The 18,154-nt window shown below is 33.4% G+C and overlaps 1 protein-coding gene across 2 annotated transcripts; it reads right to left on the bottom strand.

Moving 5' to 3' along the window:
- Nucleotides 1-748: 748 nt before the first annotated feature.
- On the bottom strand, nucleotides 749-16,930 carry LOC114390938 (receptor-like protein 33). 2 transcript variants are annotated; one of them, XM_028351869.1, is made up of 3 exons: nucleotides 16,359-16,930; nucleotides 14,966-15,911; nucleotides 749-2,256 (listed from the first exon to the last, which is right to left on the bottom strand). In XM_028351869.1, the coding sequence occupies exons 1-3, from the start codon at nucleotides 16,870-16,872 to the stop codon at nucleotides 1,104-1,106; spliced, it is 2,613 nt and encodes an 870-aa protein (XP_028207670.1). In that variant the 5' UTR covers nucleotides 16,873-16,930; the 3' UTR covers nucleotides 749-1,103. The 2 variants fall into 2 exon arrangements, with proteins under 2 accessions (XP_028207670.1, XP_028207669.1); XM_028351868.1 differs by having other exon boundaries at nucleotides 14,966-16,930.
- Nucleotides 16,931-18,154: the final 1,224 nt, after the last annotated feature.

The following is an 18,154-nucleotide window of genomic DNA, read 5'->3' as shown; positions in this document are numbered from 1 at the left end:
TGAAACAAAAATTTATTAGGGAGTAGAAAAAAAATCAAATATTTATTAAAAATCAAAATATATTTGATTATTAAAGTAATTATTATAAAAGTCACTCTTGCTTATTTTATTTTGAATACAGTTTTAAATTTTTCTTTTGAATGATAAAAGTGAATTATTGTTCAGCACACTGGTTTATTTAATGATAATGTTGATTTTTTTTAAATACTAGCATTATATTATATATTTTTTAACATTTACCAAATTTTATAAAAATTACAAAACTTTACGCTTAATTAAAAATTATAGATACGATTTTTCAGATTATATGATAATATAGATTTTAAATAGTTATAATAAAAATTAATAAAGCAAATTAATGAAAATATAAATTTTGCATTATAAAAATAATTTTTGGGTGCTGACATTATAAGTAGATGTAATATTTACAGCACATACACTACCAACTTATCGTAATAGTAATTGAAAAAGAAAAGGTTTAGATTTAATTCTAACTGATTTTAGTACTGCTACTTTTATTTCAAATTTTAAAAAATTTTCATCAGACAATTATTCTAATTTGGGCAAACTTACTTAGCAAAAAATAAATATGTGATATCCTGCGGACCATGAGGCCTAGGCTATACCCATAGCCTTCCTTTAGTATGCATTGTTTGTGCTCTTATACTTACGCCCTGGACGATCTCAGCTTCTAAAGCCATGTCACGCTGGTTAAATAGTTAGCAAATTAATTAAATAGTCTACAATAGAAGCTAAAACCGTGAATTCAGCTCCTTGAATTAAGATACAATATATTTTAGCATTGGCCAATACATAGCATTTTAAAAAATATACAACATCTATTATTATACAACCAATTAATGCTACAGTTATACGTATTAAATAAATCAAAACTGCAAGCTCAATACATGGCACTCTTCTACACATAGCAAACAAAAAAAAGAACACACAACAAAAGCAAAAGTATAACACATTCATATTACAGCAAAACTTTGAACCAGATCTCCCATGCAATGTAGTGTGATATGTTTCTTGCCCTTAAGTTTTGTTTTCAAAGATGGCAGGTATGTAACAAGACATTCTCCAGTCATGCCATATATCAACTAATTCATTCTGCTACCATTTTCATTAGATCTCATCCTTGTCTTCCTTTTCACCTTTTTATTGAGTTGACCTCCAACCATTCTCACAAGCCATTGAGGCTTTCCTATTAACAATACACAACATCCCATTCCCACTCCAAAGACCACTCCACATCCATATCCTATAGCCACTGGTTTCCAACCAAATCCAAATCCTGGTTCTCTCCTGAAGGTAGTTGAAGGTGGAGAATGTTGTTCAGGGCCCTTGCTGCATTCTGTTGTCAATGGGAGTCCACATAACCCCAAGTTTCCCTCATAGGAATCATTGGAAAAAGTACCGAACATTTTTCCTTGAGGTATTTCTCCCACAAGATGGTTATTGGAAAGATTTAGCACTTCAAGAAAGTTCAAATTGGTTAATTCTGTAGGTATCCGACCAGTGAGCATATTTGAGGAGAGATCCAATGATTCTAAGTTTTTCAAATTTCCCATGGATTGGGGAATAGGACCAATAAGTCTGTTATGGGAAAGGTTGAGTCCTCTGAGTGAATGAAGCTCCCCAATGACACTTGGAATCTCTCCTTCAAATCTGTTTTGCGATAAATCAATGCTTACAAAGTCATTTCGAATTCTATCCATTGTCATAGTAATTGCTTTTGTTGTTATAGTCACAGAATCAGCGTAGTTGGGTCCATAATAAGAAAAATTTAAAGAAACTTCCATGTATTGGCTATAGGCATCTAGAACAACGTTCTTCATGGCTTCAAATTTTTTAATGTAGGCTTTTGGTATTGGGCCACTGAAGTTGTTGGAAGAGACATAAAAAATGACTAAACTGGGGAATCCGTGTTTGGTCTTTAAACAGGCAATGGGACCGTACAACTTGTTGGCTCTCAAAACCAATACTTCCAAATATTGTAGAGTTTGAAGCCAATGGGGAAACACATCCTTTATTTGATTGTTTCCAAGATCTAAAACCTCCAGATAAATGCAATTGGACAAAGATTCTGGCAAAAAGCCTTCTAATAATTGGTTGCCATTGAGATCCAGAGTTCTGAGCCCACAGTCCTTTGGAAAGGTGCTTGGTAAAGTGCCATGAAGCTTGTTCAGTTGTAGATCCAAAACTTGAAGGGATGATGAGTTAGCAAGGCATTGTGGAATGGTTCCAGTCAACCTGTTGTGAGACAAGTTGAGCATCTGAATTGCAAATTGAGGAAGAGAAGCCACCAGTGATTGAGTTAAAACTAAGATCAAGGTAATTGAGTCGTTGGTTCCATGAGAATTGGTCCCATGATTGTGTCAATAGGTTATGAGAGAGGTCCAATTCATGTAACCACGACCTCGTTTCATTCAACCAATTTGGCACTCTACCTTTAAGTTTGTTGTTGGACAAATAGATAAACATTAAATTTGGGACTTTTCCAGATAATTTCGGAAATTCAGTTAAATCCATAGAAGATAAGTCCAAACTCCTTAAGCTGGAGAAACTATAATTGACATTGGATTTTAAATTTAGTGATAACTGATCATTCTGTGAAAGGTCAAGGTTTTCCAAAATTTGAAGCTTGGAGAAAAGTCGAAAGTGGACAGACCCACTGAAATTATTTGATGATAGATCTAAGAGAGTAAGGTTTACAAGGCTGAAAATTGATTCTGGAATGTTTCCCTGCAGCTTATTGTAGGACAAATATAGAATCCCCAAGGAATATGATGAGATTGTACTTAGATGCACTGGCAGCCCTGTGAACTGGTTTCCCGATAGATCTAAAGTCGTCAAAGATGGCAAAGATAAACACCAAGATGGAATTGTCCCATTCAGTAAGTTGCCATATAACCTTAACCATGTTAAGCTTGAAAACCCTGTGATATTGTTAGGCAGAGGGCCCTCCAATTTATTATTAGAACAATCCAACTCAGAAAGTTGAGTTAAGCCAAACAATGAAGATGGGATTTGTCCTCCAAAATTGTTTCCCCCAAGATAGAGAGTATTCAATTTGTTTAGCCTGGCAAACACATCTGGGATTTGACCAATAAATTTATTATGTGAAAGATCCAAGAGAATGAGATGTTGAAGATTTGAAAGCGTTGATGGCAGCTCAGCCTCTATTTTGTTATTACTCAAATCCAATTCGTGAAAGTTGTTTGACTGATGAAAGACATCTGGGATTTGACCACTGAGTTGGTTATTGTTTAGATTCAGAAAGGTTAGCCGTGGAAGGATTAAGAGTGAGGATGGGATTGAACCGTTGAGGTGGTTACTTGAGAGGTCCAGGGAAGTGAGAAGTGTGAGGTTGGAGAAAGAGGGAGGGATTGACCCTTGCAAACCACAACCTGAAAGATCTAAGAAACCAAGAGAAGCTGTGCTGCAACTCACTTTTGGAAGCTGGCCTTGAATGTCCCAATTATATGCAAGATCTAGGTGCTGTAGATTTGGTAAACAGAGAATGCCATCGGTCAACTTTCCTCTTAGCCAAGTCCATCTCAAACTAAGAGTAACCAAAGAGGAAGACATATTGAGTGTCCTGATTGAAGTGGAAGACATATCTGTTTCGTCCAAAAGAAGCACCCTTAAAACTGTTGCATTTTGGAGCAATCTCTTCCAAGTGTCTTCCTTCCACTTTAACATATTATATGAGAGATCAAGTGAGACTAATTTGGAAAGGTGAGAGATTTGGGAAGGAATATCCCCTTCAAAGTCAGAAGAAGACAAGTTGAGATGAGTGAGGCTCACAAACCCACCAAAGAGAGATGACAAATGAGAATGATTAAAATGATTGAAAGCAAGGTTGAGTGAGTGAAGATGAGAAAGATGGAAAAGCGTACTGTTTGAATGAATATTACCGACAAGGCCACTGCAGCTGAGGTCGAGCTGAGTGACGTGGCCTGAGATGGGGTGGCAGGTGACTCCAGCCCAAGAGCAACAATCTCCTCCAATTTCCCATGTTGTCGTTTTTGAATAACCAGTATCACATTTATGATAATAATAAGGATATTCATAATGGTCATAACTAGTATTAATAGTGAAGGAGTTTTTGAACTGCAGCAAGGCAAAGCTGTCATGGGGGTGGCATAAGGAATGAGAGGGTGAAAAATAAAGGATGAGCAAATGGGAACAGAGAAGGAAACACCACATCCATGATTCCATTTTCTACCCAAAACTGTTTACGTGCCCTTACTATAAGAGAAAATATACATGAAAGATCAAGGAATCACGAACCAAAGATTTATTAGTTGTTGTATTTCAATCTTAGTTCAGGAGTTGTTGTTTCAGAAGTTCTGGTGTTTCAGAACTTGGTAGTTGATCAGAATCTGAAGTTTGTTTTGTCCAGCTGTCATTTCGGTTAGTTAGTTAGAATGACAGCTGTAGTTTGTTAAAGTTTGTGGCCTATATATAGGGCCTTTGTAATCTACATTTGTAGTTGTGATCAATAAAATTTTTCCTCCTTCTTTGATTCAATTTCTCTTAAACTTAGTAACAAGTTTTCTCCATTAGCGTTCAAAACTCCAACAGAATTGATATCAAGAGCCTGGTTCGCTTTCAAGAACCTCAAGAAAGTTGCAGAATCTGTGAAAGATGGCTACAACATCATCAAATAATGGTTTTCCAGCACACCTACCAATATTTGATGGGAAAAACTATGATCAATGGATCGCGAAGATGAAGGTAATATTCAGATTTCAAGATGTGGTTGAAATCGTGAATACTGGAGTTGCTGCATTACCCAGAAACCCAACTGATGATCAAGATGCTGCGCACAAAGAACAAAAGAAAAGGGATGGTAAAGCTTTGTTCATCATTCATCAATGTTTGGATGCAGACATTTTTGAGAAGATTGTGCATTGTGAAAATGCAAAAGAAGCTTGGGATACTTTGGCTAGGAACTATGGTGGAGATGAAAAGTTAAAGAAGGTACGATTGCAAGCTCTAAGAAGGCAATATGAATTGCTGCAGATGACTGAGGGTGAAACTGTTAATCAATACTTTGTGAGGTTAACAAGCTTAACTAATCAAATGGTGAGAAATGGTGAAAAAATCTCTGATTTGATGAAGATTGAGAAGGTGTTGAGAACACTAACTCCTAAGTTTGATCACATAGTAGTAGCTAAAGAAGAGTCAAAGAATCTTGATGAGTTGAAGATTGAAGAACTTCAAGCATCGCTAGAGGCTCATGAACTGAGATTAAATGAAAGAAGCAAGATCAAAGACAAGTCAAATGAAAGTGCAGCTGATCAAGCTCTGCAGGCTCAGCATCAGAAGAAAGGAAAGTATAAGAAAGGCAAAAGAAAGAATCAGAATTCAAAGAACTCAAATGAAGGAACAAGCAAAGGCCATGATCACAGTTCTCAAGAAGGAAATAAAGGTCAGAAGAAGAAGATCAACAAGAAAGATATTCAGTGTTATAATTGTCAGAAGTGGGGTCACTTTGCAGCTGAATGCAAATCTAAGAAGGTACCAAGAGAAGAATCTGATGAAGCTAAATTTGTTCATGACAATGAGGGTTACGATTCAGAAGGAGCTATGTTAATGGCAATCATCAAAGAAGAAGATGATGATGATCAATGGTATCTAGACACAGGTTGTTCAAACCACATGAGTGGGAAGAAAACCTGGTTTTGTGAGCTTGATGAGTCAGTCACAAGGAAGATTAGATTTGCTGATGACAGTGTGGTGAATGCAGAAGGCATAGGCAAGATCAAGATTCAAAGCAAAGATGGTAAAGACTCATTCATTTCTGATGTTCTTTATGTTCCAAATATGAAAAGTAATCTCATTAGTATTGGACAATTGCTTGAGAAGGGTTATACTATGAGAATGGAAGACAAGATCTTGAGAATTTTTGACAATAAAATGAGAACAATTCTGAAAGTTCAAATGTCAAGACAAAGAACTTTCAAAATTGGAATCAATATTGTTGAAAATCAATGCTTGTTGACAAAAGCTGGTAATGAGAACTGGTTATGGAACCAAAGATTTGGGCATTTGAATTTTGGAGATCTCAATAAGCTTCAGAAGAAGAAAATGGTAATTGGATTGCCTCAGATTACTGAACCTGACAAGGTGTGTGACAAGTGTTGTATTTCAAAGCAGTCAAGGAGTTCTTACAACACTGAGATTCCAACCAGAGCAACAAGAAAGCTGGAGACAATTCACTCTGATGTGTGTGGACCATTTGAAGTAAAATCAATGGGAGGTAATAACTATTTTGTATCATTCATAGATGAGTTTACTAGAAAATTATGGATATACTTGATAGTTAAGAAAAGTGAAGTCCTTGATGTCTTTAAGAAGTTTAGAATAATGGTTCAGAATGAAAGTGGTGAAGTAGTAAGCAAGCTTAGAACTGATGGTGGTGGAGAATACACATCTAATGAGTTCAGGTCATTTTGTGAATCAAATGGCATTAAGCATGAAGTGACTGCACCCTATACTCCACAACACAATGGTATTGCAGAGAGAAAGAATAGAACCATTGTGAATATGGTGAGAAGCATGATTAAAGAAAAGGGTTTACCAACCTATCTGTGGGGTGAAGCAATTGCTACTGCAGTTTATTTGTTGAACAGATGTCCAACCAAGAGATTAGAGTATGTTACACCTGAAGAAGCTTGGTCAGGAATCAAACCGTGTGTGAAGCATCTGAGAGTGTTTGGTTCATTGTGTTTTAGGCACATACCTGATCAATTGAGAAGGAAGCTAGATGACAAGGCTCAAGCAGTTGTCATGGTTGGTTATCACTCAACAGGTTCATACAAATTGTATGATCCTATAGAGAAGAAAATAATGTTCAGCAAAGATGTAAAGTTTGATGAAGCAAGTAGCTGGAATTGGGAAGGTAGCTCATCAAGGAAGAATAGTATGATGTATCTCAATGATACTGAATCACCAGTACAAGAGGTGAACACAAATCAAGGAGGTGCATCTGAAAGACCAACTAGAAATGTACAAGCTCCACAAAGGCTGAATGATTGTGTGAGGTTTCCAGATACTGCAGTGGCTGATGATGGTGAACTAATTCAACTAGCTATGCTAGCTGAATCTGAGCCAGTCAGTCTTGAACAAGCAATGAAGGAAAAGCATTGGAGGAATGCTATGTTAGATGAGTTACAGTCCATAGAAAAGAATGAAACATGGTCTTTGGTTAAGTTACCTACGAGCAAGAAGTGTATTGATGTGAAGTGGGTATACAAGACTAAATTGAAGCCAGATGGTCAAGTTGCAAAATATAAGGCTAGGCTTGTGGCAAGAGGTTTTCTGCAGAGACAAGGCCTAGATTATAATGAGGTTTTTGCCCCTGTAGCTAGAATGGAGACAATAAGATTGATTATTGCAATAGCTAGCTGGAAGAGTTGGAAGATGTTTCAACTAGATGTCAAATCAGCATTTTTGAATGGTGAGCTAGAAGAAGAAGTTTATGTGAGTCAGCCACCTGGATTTGAGATAAAGGGCAAGGAGGATTATGTGTACAGACTGAGGAAAGTTCTATATGGCCTTAAGCAGGCACCCAGAGCTTGGAATAAGAAAATTGACCAATTTCTTATCAGTCAAGGCTTTGAGAAATGCATCACAGAACATGGAATTTACTTTAGAAATTCTGATGACAACCAGAAGTTGATAGTATGTTTGTATGTTGATGATATGATTGTAACTGGAAGTGATACAATGGAAATTGAATGGTTTAAGGAAGCCATGATGAGAAAGTTTGAAATGTCAGATTTGGGTGTGTTATCATATTTTCTAGGAATAGAAATTGTGATGTCCACAGAAGGAGTGCTTATTCATCAGAAGAAGTATGCAAGAGACATATTGAAGAGGTTCAATATGAATAATAGCAAGCCTGTCACCACTCCAATTGATACTGGTACAAAGCTAATCAAGGAAGGCGTAGAAGAACCAGTGGATGCTACTTTGTTCAAGCAGGTTGTAGGTTCACTGAGATATTTGTGCCACACTAGGCCTGATATTACTTATGGTGTTGGATTGATTAGTAGATTCATGGAAAAGCCCAAGACTTCACACTTGGTAGCAGCTAAGAGGATACTAAGATATGTGAAGGGTACAGAGGGACTTGGTATTCTATATAGAACTGGAATTGACACACCGGATGCTGAACTATATGGATACTCAGACTCTGACTGGAGTGGAGATGTTAATGACAGAAAGAGTACTGCAGCTTATGTGTTTATGTATGGTAATGCACCATTCTCATGGTGTTCAAAGAAGCAGGCAGTGGTTGCATTATCATCGTGTGAAGCTGAGTACATAGCTGCTTCAATGGCAGCTTGTCAAGCTCAATGGTTATGCATGCTTATGCAGGAATTGGGTTTGAAGTCTGATGATAAGGTTAGAATTATGTTAGATAGCAAGTCTGCTATCGATTTGGCTAAGCATCCTGTAGCTCATGGTAGGAGCAAGCATATAGAGACCAGATATCATTTCTTGAGAGATCAAGTGAACAATGATAAGCTGGAGCTTCTGCACTGCAAGACTGAAGATCAACTTGCAGACATTCTGACTAAGGCTCTGAAGACGAGCACACTTGAAAACCTGAAGATGAAGTTAGAGATGAATTCGACAAGCTAAGATTGTAATAAGGAGGTGTATTAGTTGTTGTATTTCAATCTTAGTTCAGGAGTTGTTGTTTCAGAAGTTCTGGTGTTTCAGAACTTGGTAGTTGATCAGAATCTGAAGTTTGTTTTGTCCAGCTGTCATTTCGGTTAGTTAGTTAGAATGACAGCTGTAGTTTGTTAAAGTTTGTGGCCTATATATAGGGCCTTTGTAATCTACATTTTGTAGTTGTGATCAATAAAATTTTTCCTCCTTCTTTGATTCAATTTCTCTTAAAACTTAGTAACAAGTTTTCTCCATTAGCGTTCAAAACTCCAACAAGATTAATATTTATAGGCAAAATAAAAACACTATATGCAAAATTTGTGGCTAAATTAAGCTTTAACACTTAACAGCCCATCCCTCACGCAGATTGACACATACATTTTATAACCCTTTCACACTATCAATGTTGTCCCAATTGCAATTTAAATTGACTTGACTTTGGAACTCATTTTTTCTGCAAACACGATCGATTTATTTGATTTTTATACGTCATATCCTTATTTAACCATTTTTTCCCTTTAAAATACCATCTAGGAATGGAACAACATGACGGAGCGAATTTTGTAAACCTTGAGTCAATCGGAAGAGGGTGGTCAGTTTTAGCAAGTAGTGGAGTGGATGGAATTAAATATTAAGTTAACTCATCAAATAAATAACAAATAACCTTATACTATATATATCATCATCATTTAAAATTAAGCATGCATGTAATGTCTTGAACCTTCACGGAAAATCCTTCTTTTTAATGCATTTTTTCAACTGTCAAGGTAAAACACAATCCATTGTATGGACTGAGTTGCTCTATGAAATTTAATTTAAAGTTGTTTCATCGAATAATTTCAATATCCAAAAGAAGTATTAGATGGAAATTATAACTCTTGTTCAAGGAGAATAGCATAATGATTGATTTTTCATCTCCTTTTGTGTTACAACCGGTTTAAATATATTTTTAGTTCTTGATAAATCTTTAAATTTTGTTTTTGTTATTTGTGATAAATTTCTGTTAACTTTTTGGTTTCTAATAATATTTCTGTTTTTTCTCAGATAACTTTAAAAATAATTTTATTTCATTTTCTAAAGTCCTATGTAAACAAATCCAAAGTAAAAAAAAAAAAATTATTAAGGACAAAAAGTTAACAATAATTGAAAAGGGACAAAAATCAAAATTAAATTTTTTAGCAAGAATTAAAACATATTTAAATTTAAACCATTCAAACAAAAAATGTTTCAAATGAAGAAATAGGGTGTGCCGGACAGAAATAGCTTGTGAGCTAGCTCATTGAATTAATTTTTTTTCATAAGATTTGTTAATAAAAAATAATTTTAGTTATTTGGTTATAATTATATATATATATATATATATATATATATATATATATATATATGAATTTATCTTTAATAATTTATAATCTTTTTTTACAGTAATAATTTGTTATCTTAAAAATAGGACAATAATTTAAATTTGATACTATAAAAGAATGATAGAGATTTTGATGAATTTGTTTAACCCTATTCAGGTATAAGGATTTATGAGTTTTAAAAACAATGGAGTTTTGTAGTTTCATCCTCAGTAATGTTATTTCATTTTCTAACCCTCTCATAACATGCTACCGAGGTTGTGCTCACACTTCAGTATTGTCATTTCAATTGTATTGTCTTGAACTTCACAGGATATCCCTTTTTTTATGCATTTTTTTCAATTGTCAAGCTAAAACCTTTGTCTTACTTTATGGAATTGCTCCCCAAAATTTATTTTGAAATAACGCTAGAAATAATTGTTTATGATATATATAATTCGAAGAAAAAACATTTAAAATATAAATATTACCTTAAGCTATAAAAAATTAAATAATAACATATTTGTTGAAATTATACATAAAAAATACATTTATCAAAATTATATCATTTATAAAATTATTTGTAAAATATAATTGTATATGATATAATTTCAAGATGTTAGAAATATTTAAAAAGAAATGTTATATTAAATTAAAAAGAATACATAATTCTAAGATAGTTGTTGAAAGCGTATGTATAAAATTAACATATTTTTCACAATTATATTATTTAAACAAGTTATTTTTAAATTAATATTTTTCAAATTTAACTTAGAAATTAAAATATTTGTAAGTTAGAAAACTTATATCTGTCACAATTTAGGAGTTGGATATTGTTGGAATATGGTGGATGATTATAAAGTGTTTGATGTGATTGTTTGATATTGAGAATAAAATTAAAAGTTAGAATTAATTTTTATATGAAAAATTGATTGAGCTTTGTTTGAAAAAAAAGATTAAGATAATTAATGTGGAGAATAAGTTGTAAACAACAGTTTTTTTTAAAGGAAGCTGTAAACAAGATGAACTTTGTTAATGGGTGTACATGGCTTTATATTTACGAAGAAGAAAATATAAATTGAAATTAAAAAATGTTAAACATGATACATGAAATAATTATGTGAATGATGTATAAGGTTTAAAAAGAGATGTTTATCTTTTCATTTATTAATATCGTTTCCAATAAGATTAGATATTCATATTTTGTGGTAGAGATGTAACAATGCATGGTCATATATAGAAGGTGTGTTGGCTATTTCCTCCATTTTTTTTATTAGATTTTCATTATTTTATTAAGCTTGCAAGTATTTGGAGAGGTACCTAGGCTGTTGTTGACTTTTATTTCTCTTACTTTTGTTTCTATTGGTTCTTTTTAATAGTTTAACTTTAACTTTAATTAGTGATCTTACTTTTGTTTTTATTGGTTCTTTTAATTTAGTCCAACTTTAACTTTAATTAGTGATGTTCACACGGAGTTTGTTCTTTCCGATTTTTCTTTTCATTTTACTATATATACTTCCACGTAACAACTTTCACTTTTCACATTGCAGTTTTCGTCCTTTCACATCTAAAATTTGAAATTCTAATACTAAGCCTATGGTGATCGACAGAAAAAGAATTAGTAAATGTTTATAAAATTTTAAATTGTTCAAAGATCCCTTAGTTAAAGAAGGAACACATTACACGCAATTTATTTTTTTTTTATAAATTCTACATTGTTTTAAAGATCACTTTGAGAGAGATCACTTTTAGAAAGAAGGAACATTCAATGCGAAATCACTTTCTGAAGGGATATTGAATGGAATAAAACTCTTTAATGTAGCATATCTACTCTTTTTAATTTGAGCAAATTAGTTTGAAGTAGCTTAAGTGGTATTAATTGCGTAGCGCTTAAGGTAGAATGGGCACAAAAACTAACATGTTTTGGAGAAAATGTAAATGATATTAAACCTAAAATGATACAATAATAAACGGGGCATACCCCGCACTTAAAAATCAAAAGTCTTCCTAATACAAGAAGACCTATATCAAGATGATAAAACAAATGCAACAGATGCATTCGTCGATACATAAGAAATTTAATCTTGCTAATAATTTATAGTACAGAAAATTGATAATCTTCAAAAATCAGTTTGTTCCTAAACAGCCTGATGCAGTAGACTGTAATTGCTATAGCGTAATTTTCCTTGAACATCTGATGTGGATCTGCCCCTAATTAAAGAGTCAGTAATGCGCTGTAAAGAAGTGAAACATCTGCGGAAAGGAGCCAAATCACGAATGTGAGCCAAAACTTGGAGAGATTTCCTGCAAGAAAAGAACAAATGAGCAAACTAACATGTTTTTATGTAGCATAAGTGGTGTTGGCTAAGAGCTTAAGCCATGCACAGTTGGGGCTTAAGCGAGTTTTGGCTGAGCTCAGGTGATGAGTGGGTATAGGGATTAGTTGGTTGATCTACATAAGTCTAACTTTGCTTTTTGTTAGATATATCTTACATCTTATGTTTTTCATCATGACAATAGGTATATTTCATTGAAGATAATCTTGTTTGAATCAATATGATTATTATGGATGATACAATTCTTTCTTCAAGTATTTAATTGCATATCCAAGATTTTATTCAGAAATAATTCAAATTTATATCCTCAAATCTTTAAGATATTATTTTCATAAAAAAAGATATTATCTTATTTTTAGAATGTTGTTAAAATTAAATATATTATTAATAAATTAAGTATTTGTTAAAATTAAATATATTTAATCATTAAGGTCATTATTATAAAAGTCACTCATGCTTATTTTATTTTGAATTACAGTTTTAATTTTTCTTTTGAATGATAAAAGTGAATTATTGTACAGCACACTGGTTTATTTAAGGACAATGTTGATTTTTTTGAAAAATACTAGCATTATATTATATATTTTTTAATATTTACTAAAGTTTATAAAAATTACAAAATTTTACGCTTATTAAAAATTATAGATACGATTTTTCAGATTTTATGATGATAATATAAATTTTAAATAGTTATAATAAAAATTAATAAAGCAAATTAATGACAATGTAAATTTTACATTATAAAAATAATTTTTGGGTGCTGACATTATAAGTAGATGTAATATTTACAGCACGTACCACTACCAATATATCGTAATAGTAATTGAAAAAGAAAAAGTTTATATTTAATTATAACTGATTTTAGTACTGCTACTTTTATTTCAAATTTTGAAAAATTTTCACCAAACAATTATTCTAATTTGGGAAAAATTACTTAATAAAAAATAAATATGTGATATCCTACGGACCATGAGGCCTAGGCTATACCCATAGCCTTCCTTTAGTATGCATTGTTTGTGCTCTTATACTTACGCCCTGGACGACCTCAGCTTCTAAAGCCATGTCACGGTGCTTAAATAGTTAGAAAATTAATTAAATAAACTACAATGGAAGCTAAAACCGTGAATTCAGCTCTTGAATTAAGATACAAGATATTTTAGCATTGGCCAATACATAGCATTTTTAAAAATATACAACATCTATTATTATACAACCAATTAATGCCACAGTTATACGTATTAAATAAATCAAAACTGCAACTCAATACATCGCACTCTTCTACACAACAAACGAAAAAGAACACACAAAAAAGCAAAAGTACAACACATTCATATTACAGCAAAACTTTGAACCAGATCTCCCATGCAATGCAGTGTGATAAAGTTCTTGCCCTTAAGTTTTGTTTTCAAAGATGGCAGGTATGTAACAAGACATTCTCCAGTCATGCCATATATCAACTAATTCATTCTGCTACAATTTTCATTAGATCTCATCCTTGTCTTCCTTTTCACCTTTTTATTGAGTTTACCTCCAACCATTCTCACAAGCCATTGAGGCTTTCCTATTAACAATACACAACATCCCATTCCCACTCCAAAGACCATTCCACATCCATATCCTATAGCCACTGGTTTCCAACCAAATCCAAATCCTCCTTCTCTCCTCAAGGTAGTTGAAGTTGGAGAATGTTGTTCAGGGTCCTTGCTGCATTTGATTGTCAGTGGGAGTCCACATAACCCTGAGTTTCCCTCATAGGAATCATTGGTAAAAGTACTGAACTGTTGTCCTCGAGGTATTTCTCCCGCAAGATGGTTATTGGAAAGATTTAGGACTTCAAGAAAGTTCAAATTGGTTAATTCTGTAGGTATACCACCAGTGACCATATTTGAGGAGAGATCCAATGATTCTAAGTTTGTCAAATTTCCCATGGATTGGGGAATAGGACCAATAAGTCTGTTATGGGAAAGGTTCATCCCTTTGAGGGCATGAAGCTCTCCAATGGCATTTGGAATCTCTCCTTGAAATCCGTTTTTTGATAAATCAATGCTTACAAAGCCTTTTGGAATTTTGTCCATTGTCATAGTAATTGCTTTTGTTGTTATAGTCACAGAATCACTGTACATCTTAGCTCCAATAGAAATTTCCATGTACTGCAGATGGGTATCTATAACAACGTTCTTCATCGCTTCAAATTTTTGTATGTAGGCTTTTGGTATTGGGCCGCTGAAGTTGTTGAAAGAGACATCAAAGATGACTAAACGGGGGAATCCATGCTTGATCTTTAAACCGGCAATGGGACCGTACAACTTGTTGGCTCGCAAAACCAATACTTTCAATTCTGGTAGAGTTTGAAGCCAATGGGGAAACACATCCTTTATTTGATTGTTTCCAAGATCTAAAACCTCCAGATCAATGCAATTGGACAAAGATTCTGGCAAAAGACCTTCTAATAGTTGGTTGCCATTGAGATCCAGAGTTCTGAGCCAACAGTCCTTTGAAAAGATACTTGGCAAAGTGCCATGAAGCTTGTTCAGTTGTAGATCCAAAACTTGAAGGGATGATGAGTTTGCAAGGCATTGTGGAATGGTTCCTGTCAACTTGTTGTGAGACAAGTTGAGAATCTCAATTGCACTTGCATTGCAAATTGAGGAAGAGAAGCCACCAGTGATTGAGTTAAAACTAAGATCAAGGTAAAGAAGTTGTTGGTTCCACGAGAATTGGTCCAATGATTGCGTCAATAGGTTATGAGAGAGGTCCAATTCATATAACGATATTTCATGCAACCAATTTGGCACTCTACCTTTAAGTTTGTTGTTGGACAAATAGAGTGATTCTAAAATTGGGACTTTTCCCGATAATTTTGGAAATTCAGTTAAACCCATAGAAGATAAGTTCAACAACTTTAAATTAGAGAAACTATAATTGACATTGGATTTGAAATTTAGTGATAACTGATCATTCCATGAAAGGTGAAGTTCTTCCAAATATTGAAGCTTGGAGAAACGATGAAATTTGACAGATCCACTTAGATTGTTTGATGATAGACCTAAGTAATAAAGGTTTAGAAGGCTAAAAATTGATTCTGGAATATTGCCTTGTAACTTGTTGTGGGATAAAGACAATGTCTCCAAGGAATATGATGAGATTGCACTAATATGCCCAGAGAGTTGGTTTCCTGATAGATCTAACTGCTTCAAAGATGGCAAAGATAAACACCAAGAAGGAATTGTCCCATTCAGTAAGTTTCCATTTAACCTTAACGATGTTAGGTTTGAAAACCCTGTTATATTGTTAGGCAGAGGGCCCTCCAATTTATTATCTGAAAGATCCAAGAGAATGAGATGTTGAAGATTTGAAAGTGTTGATGGCAGCTCACCCTCTATTTTGTTATCATTCAAATGCAATTCGTGAAAGCTGTTTGACTGAGGAAAGACATCTGGGATTTGACCACTGAGTTGGTTATATGAGAGATCCAAGAAAGTAAGATGTGTGAGGGTTAAGAGTGAGGATGGGATTGAACCGTTGAGGTTGTTATCTGAGAGATACAAGGAAGTAAGATGTATGAGGTTGGAGAAAGAGGGAGGGATTGAACCGTTGAGGTTGTTATCTAAAAGGTCCAGGAAAGTGAGATGTATGAGGTTGGAGAAAGAGGGAGGGATTGACCCTTGGAAACAACATTTTGAAAGATCTAAGAAATCAAGAGAAGTTGTTCTACAACTCATTTCTGGAAGCTGACCTTTAAGGTCCCAATTAAATGAAAGATCCAAGTGCTGAAGATTTGGTAAACAGAGAATGCCATCTGTCAAGTTTCCTCTTAGCCCAGTCTGTACTAGACTAAGAGTAACCAAAGAGGAAGACATATTGAGTGTCCTGATTGAAATGGAAGACATATGTGTTTTATCCAAGACAAGCACCCTTAAAACTGTTGCATTTTGGAGCAATCTCTTCCAAGTGTCTTCCTTCCACTCTAAAAAATCATTATCAGAGAGATCAAGTGAGACTAATTTGGAAAGGTGAGAGATTTGGGAAGGAATATCCCCTTCAAAGTACGAATAAGACAAGTTGAGATGAGTGAGGCTCACAAACCCACCAAAGAGAGATGACAAATGAGATTTATCAAAATCATTGAAAGCAAGGTTGAGTGAGTGAAGATGAGAAAGATGGAAAAGCGTACTGTTTGGATGGATTTTGCCATGAAGGCCATTGCAGCTGAGGTCGAGGTCAGTGACGTGACCTGAGATGGGGTGGCAGGTGACTCCAGCCCAAGAGCAACAATCTGTCCCATTTTCCCATGTTCTCGTCTTTGAAGAATAACCAACAGTATCACATGCATCATAAGAATAATAACGAAAATCATAATGTTCATACCTAGTATTAATAGTAAAGGAGTTTTTGAAGTGGAGCAAGGCAGAGGTGTCATGGGGGTGGCATAAGGAATGAGAGGGTGAAAAATAAAGGATGAGCAAATGGGAACAGAGAAGGAAACACCACATCCATGATTCCATTTTCTACTCAAATACTCTTTACTATAAGGGATGGAAAATATACATGAAATTAATACTGAGCAACCAAACATTAATATTTATAGCCAAATTTAAAAGATGATATGCAAAATTTGTGGCTAAATTAAGCTTCAAGACTTCAACAGCCCAAACCTCACGCATATTGACCATAAATCTTATGATCCTTTTACACGCTATCAAAGTTGTCCCAGCAATTGCAATTTAAATTGACTTGACTTGGAACTCATTTTTTCTGCAAACATGATTTATTTTATTTTTCTACTTCATATCTTTATTCAACCATTTTGCCACTTTAAAATACCAACTAGAAATGAAATAACATGACGGAGCGAATTTTGTAAACCTTTGGTGAATCGGATGAGGGTGGTTTTAGCAAAATAACCAAAATATTAAATAAAACTAAAAACATTAATTTATTAAATAACCAAAATAAAAATTATTTATAATTTAAAAAAATACATTGTGTGTAAAATAAATTAAATTCATAAAATAATTTACGAATTCAATAAAAAAGTTTATGACTTTAAAGTCTATGAGAAATAAATTTTATGACTTACGTATTTACAAAATAAAAATGAAGTCCATAAAATTTCTTATGACTTTAATGTAAAAAATAAAAAAAGTTATAACAAATGTAACTATTTTTAATTTAGAAGTTGCATTATTTATTAAGATTTATTCCTTTTGGAATATCAACTTAAATTTTATCTCCAAATGATAAATTTGAAAAAAAAAAATATCCTTCATCAACCATTTTGAGATTTCTTATTGTTTGATTCCATGATGAAAAATTGATTTCGAATCTATAATTAATTTTAAATATATTTTTATATGTTTTAAACAATTTCTGTATTCAATCCAAAATTTTATAATAAATTTTATTTTTAATTTAATTTTATAATAAAACATACCAACATAAATCACTTCAAAATCAATTTTATAAAATCAATTACATTTAAAATTAATTTTGTTAACATCCAAGGAGCATACACTTCAACAACCCATCCCTCACGTAAACCAACATTCATTTCCCAACCCTTTCATTACGTTATCTCCCGGTCGTGCCCAGTATTTTCGTTTGAATTAATTTGGAATTCTTTGCAAACACGATTTATTTGGTTTTTCTACTTCATATATCTATTTTATCATTTTAATTTTTCTCTTTAAAATGTATTTTGTAATTTGTAAACCTTCAGACAGTGAAGGCGGATAATCAATTTTAGCAAGTAGCTAGTTGACTGAAATTAAATAGCACTGAATAAAT

The sequence above is a fragment of the Glycine soja genome, chromosome 16 (genome assembly GCF_004193775.1).
Source record: "Glycine soja cultivar W05 chromosome 16, ASM419377v2, whole genome shotgun sequence".
Taxonomy (NCBI): Eukaryota; Viridiplantae; Streptophyta; class Magnoliopsida; order Fabales; family Fabaceae; genus Glycine; species Glycine soja.
Note: the sequence above shows the minus strand (reverse complement) of the source record. Positions and strands in the feature narration are given on the sequence as shown.

Coding starts and splice junctions, on each gene's coding strand:
- LOC114390938 (XM_028351868.1), bottom strand. CDS start 16,872: ATGGAATCATGGATGTGGTGTTTCCTTCTCTGTTCCCATTTGCTCATC. Junction 2,257..14,965: donor CTCAACTTGTCTCACAACAA/GTTGACAGGAAC, acceptor GTCTCACAACAG/GTTGACTGGAACCATTCCAC.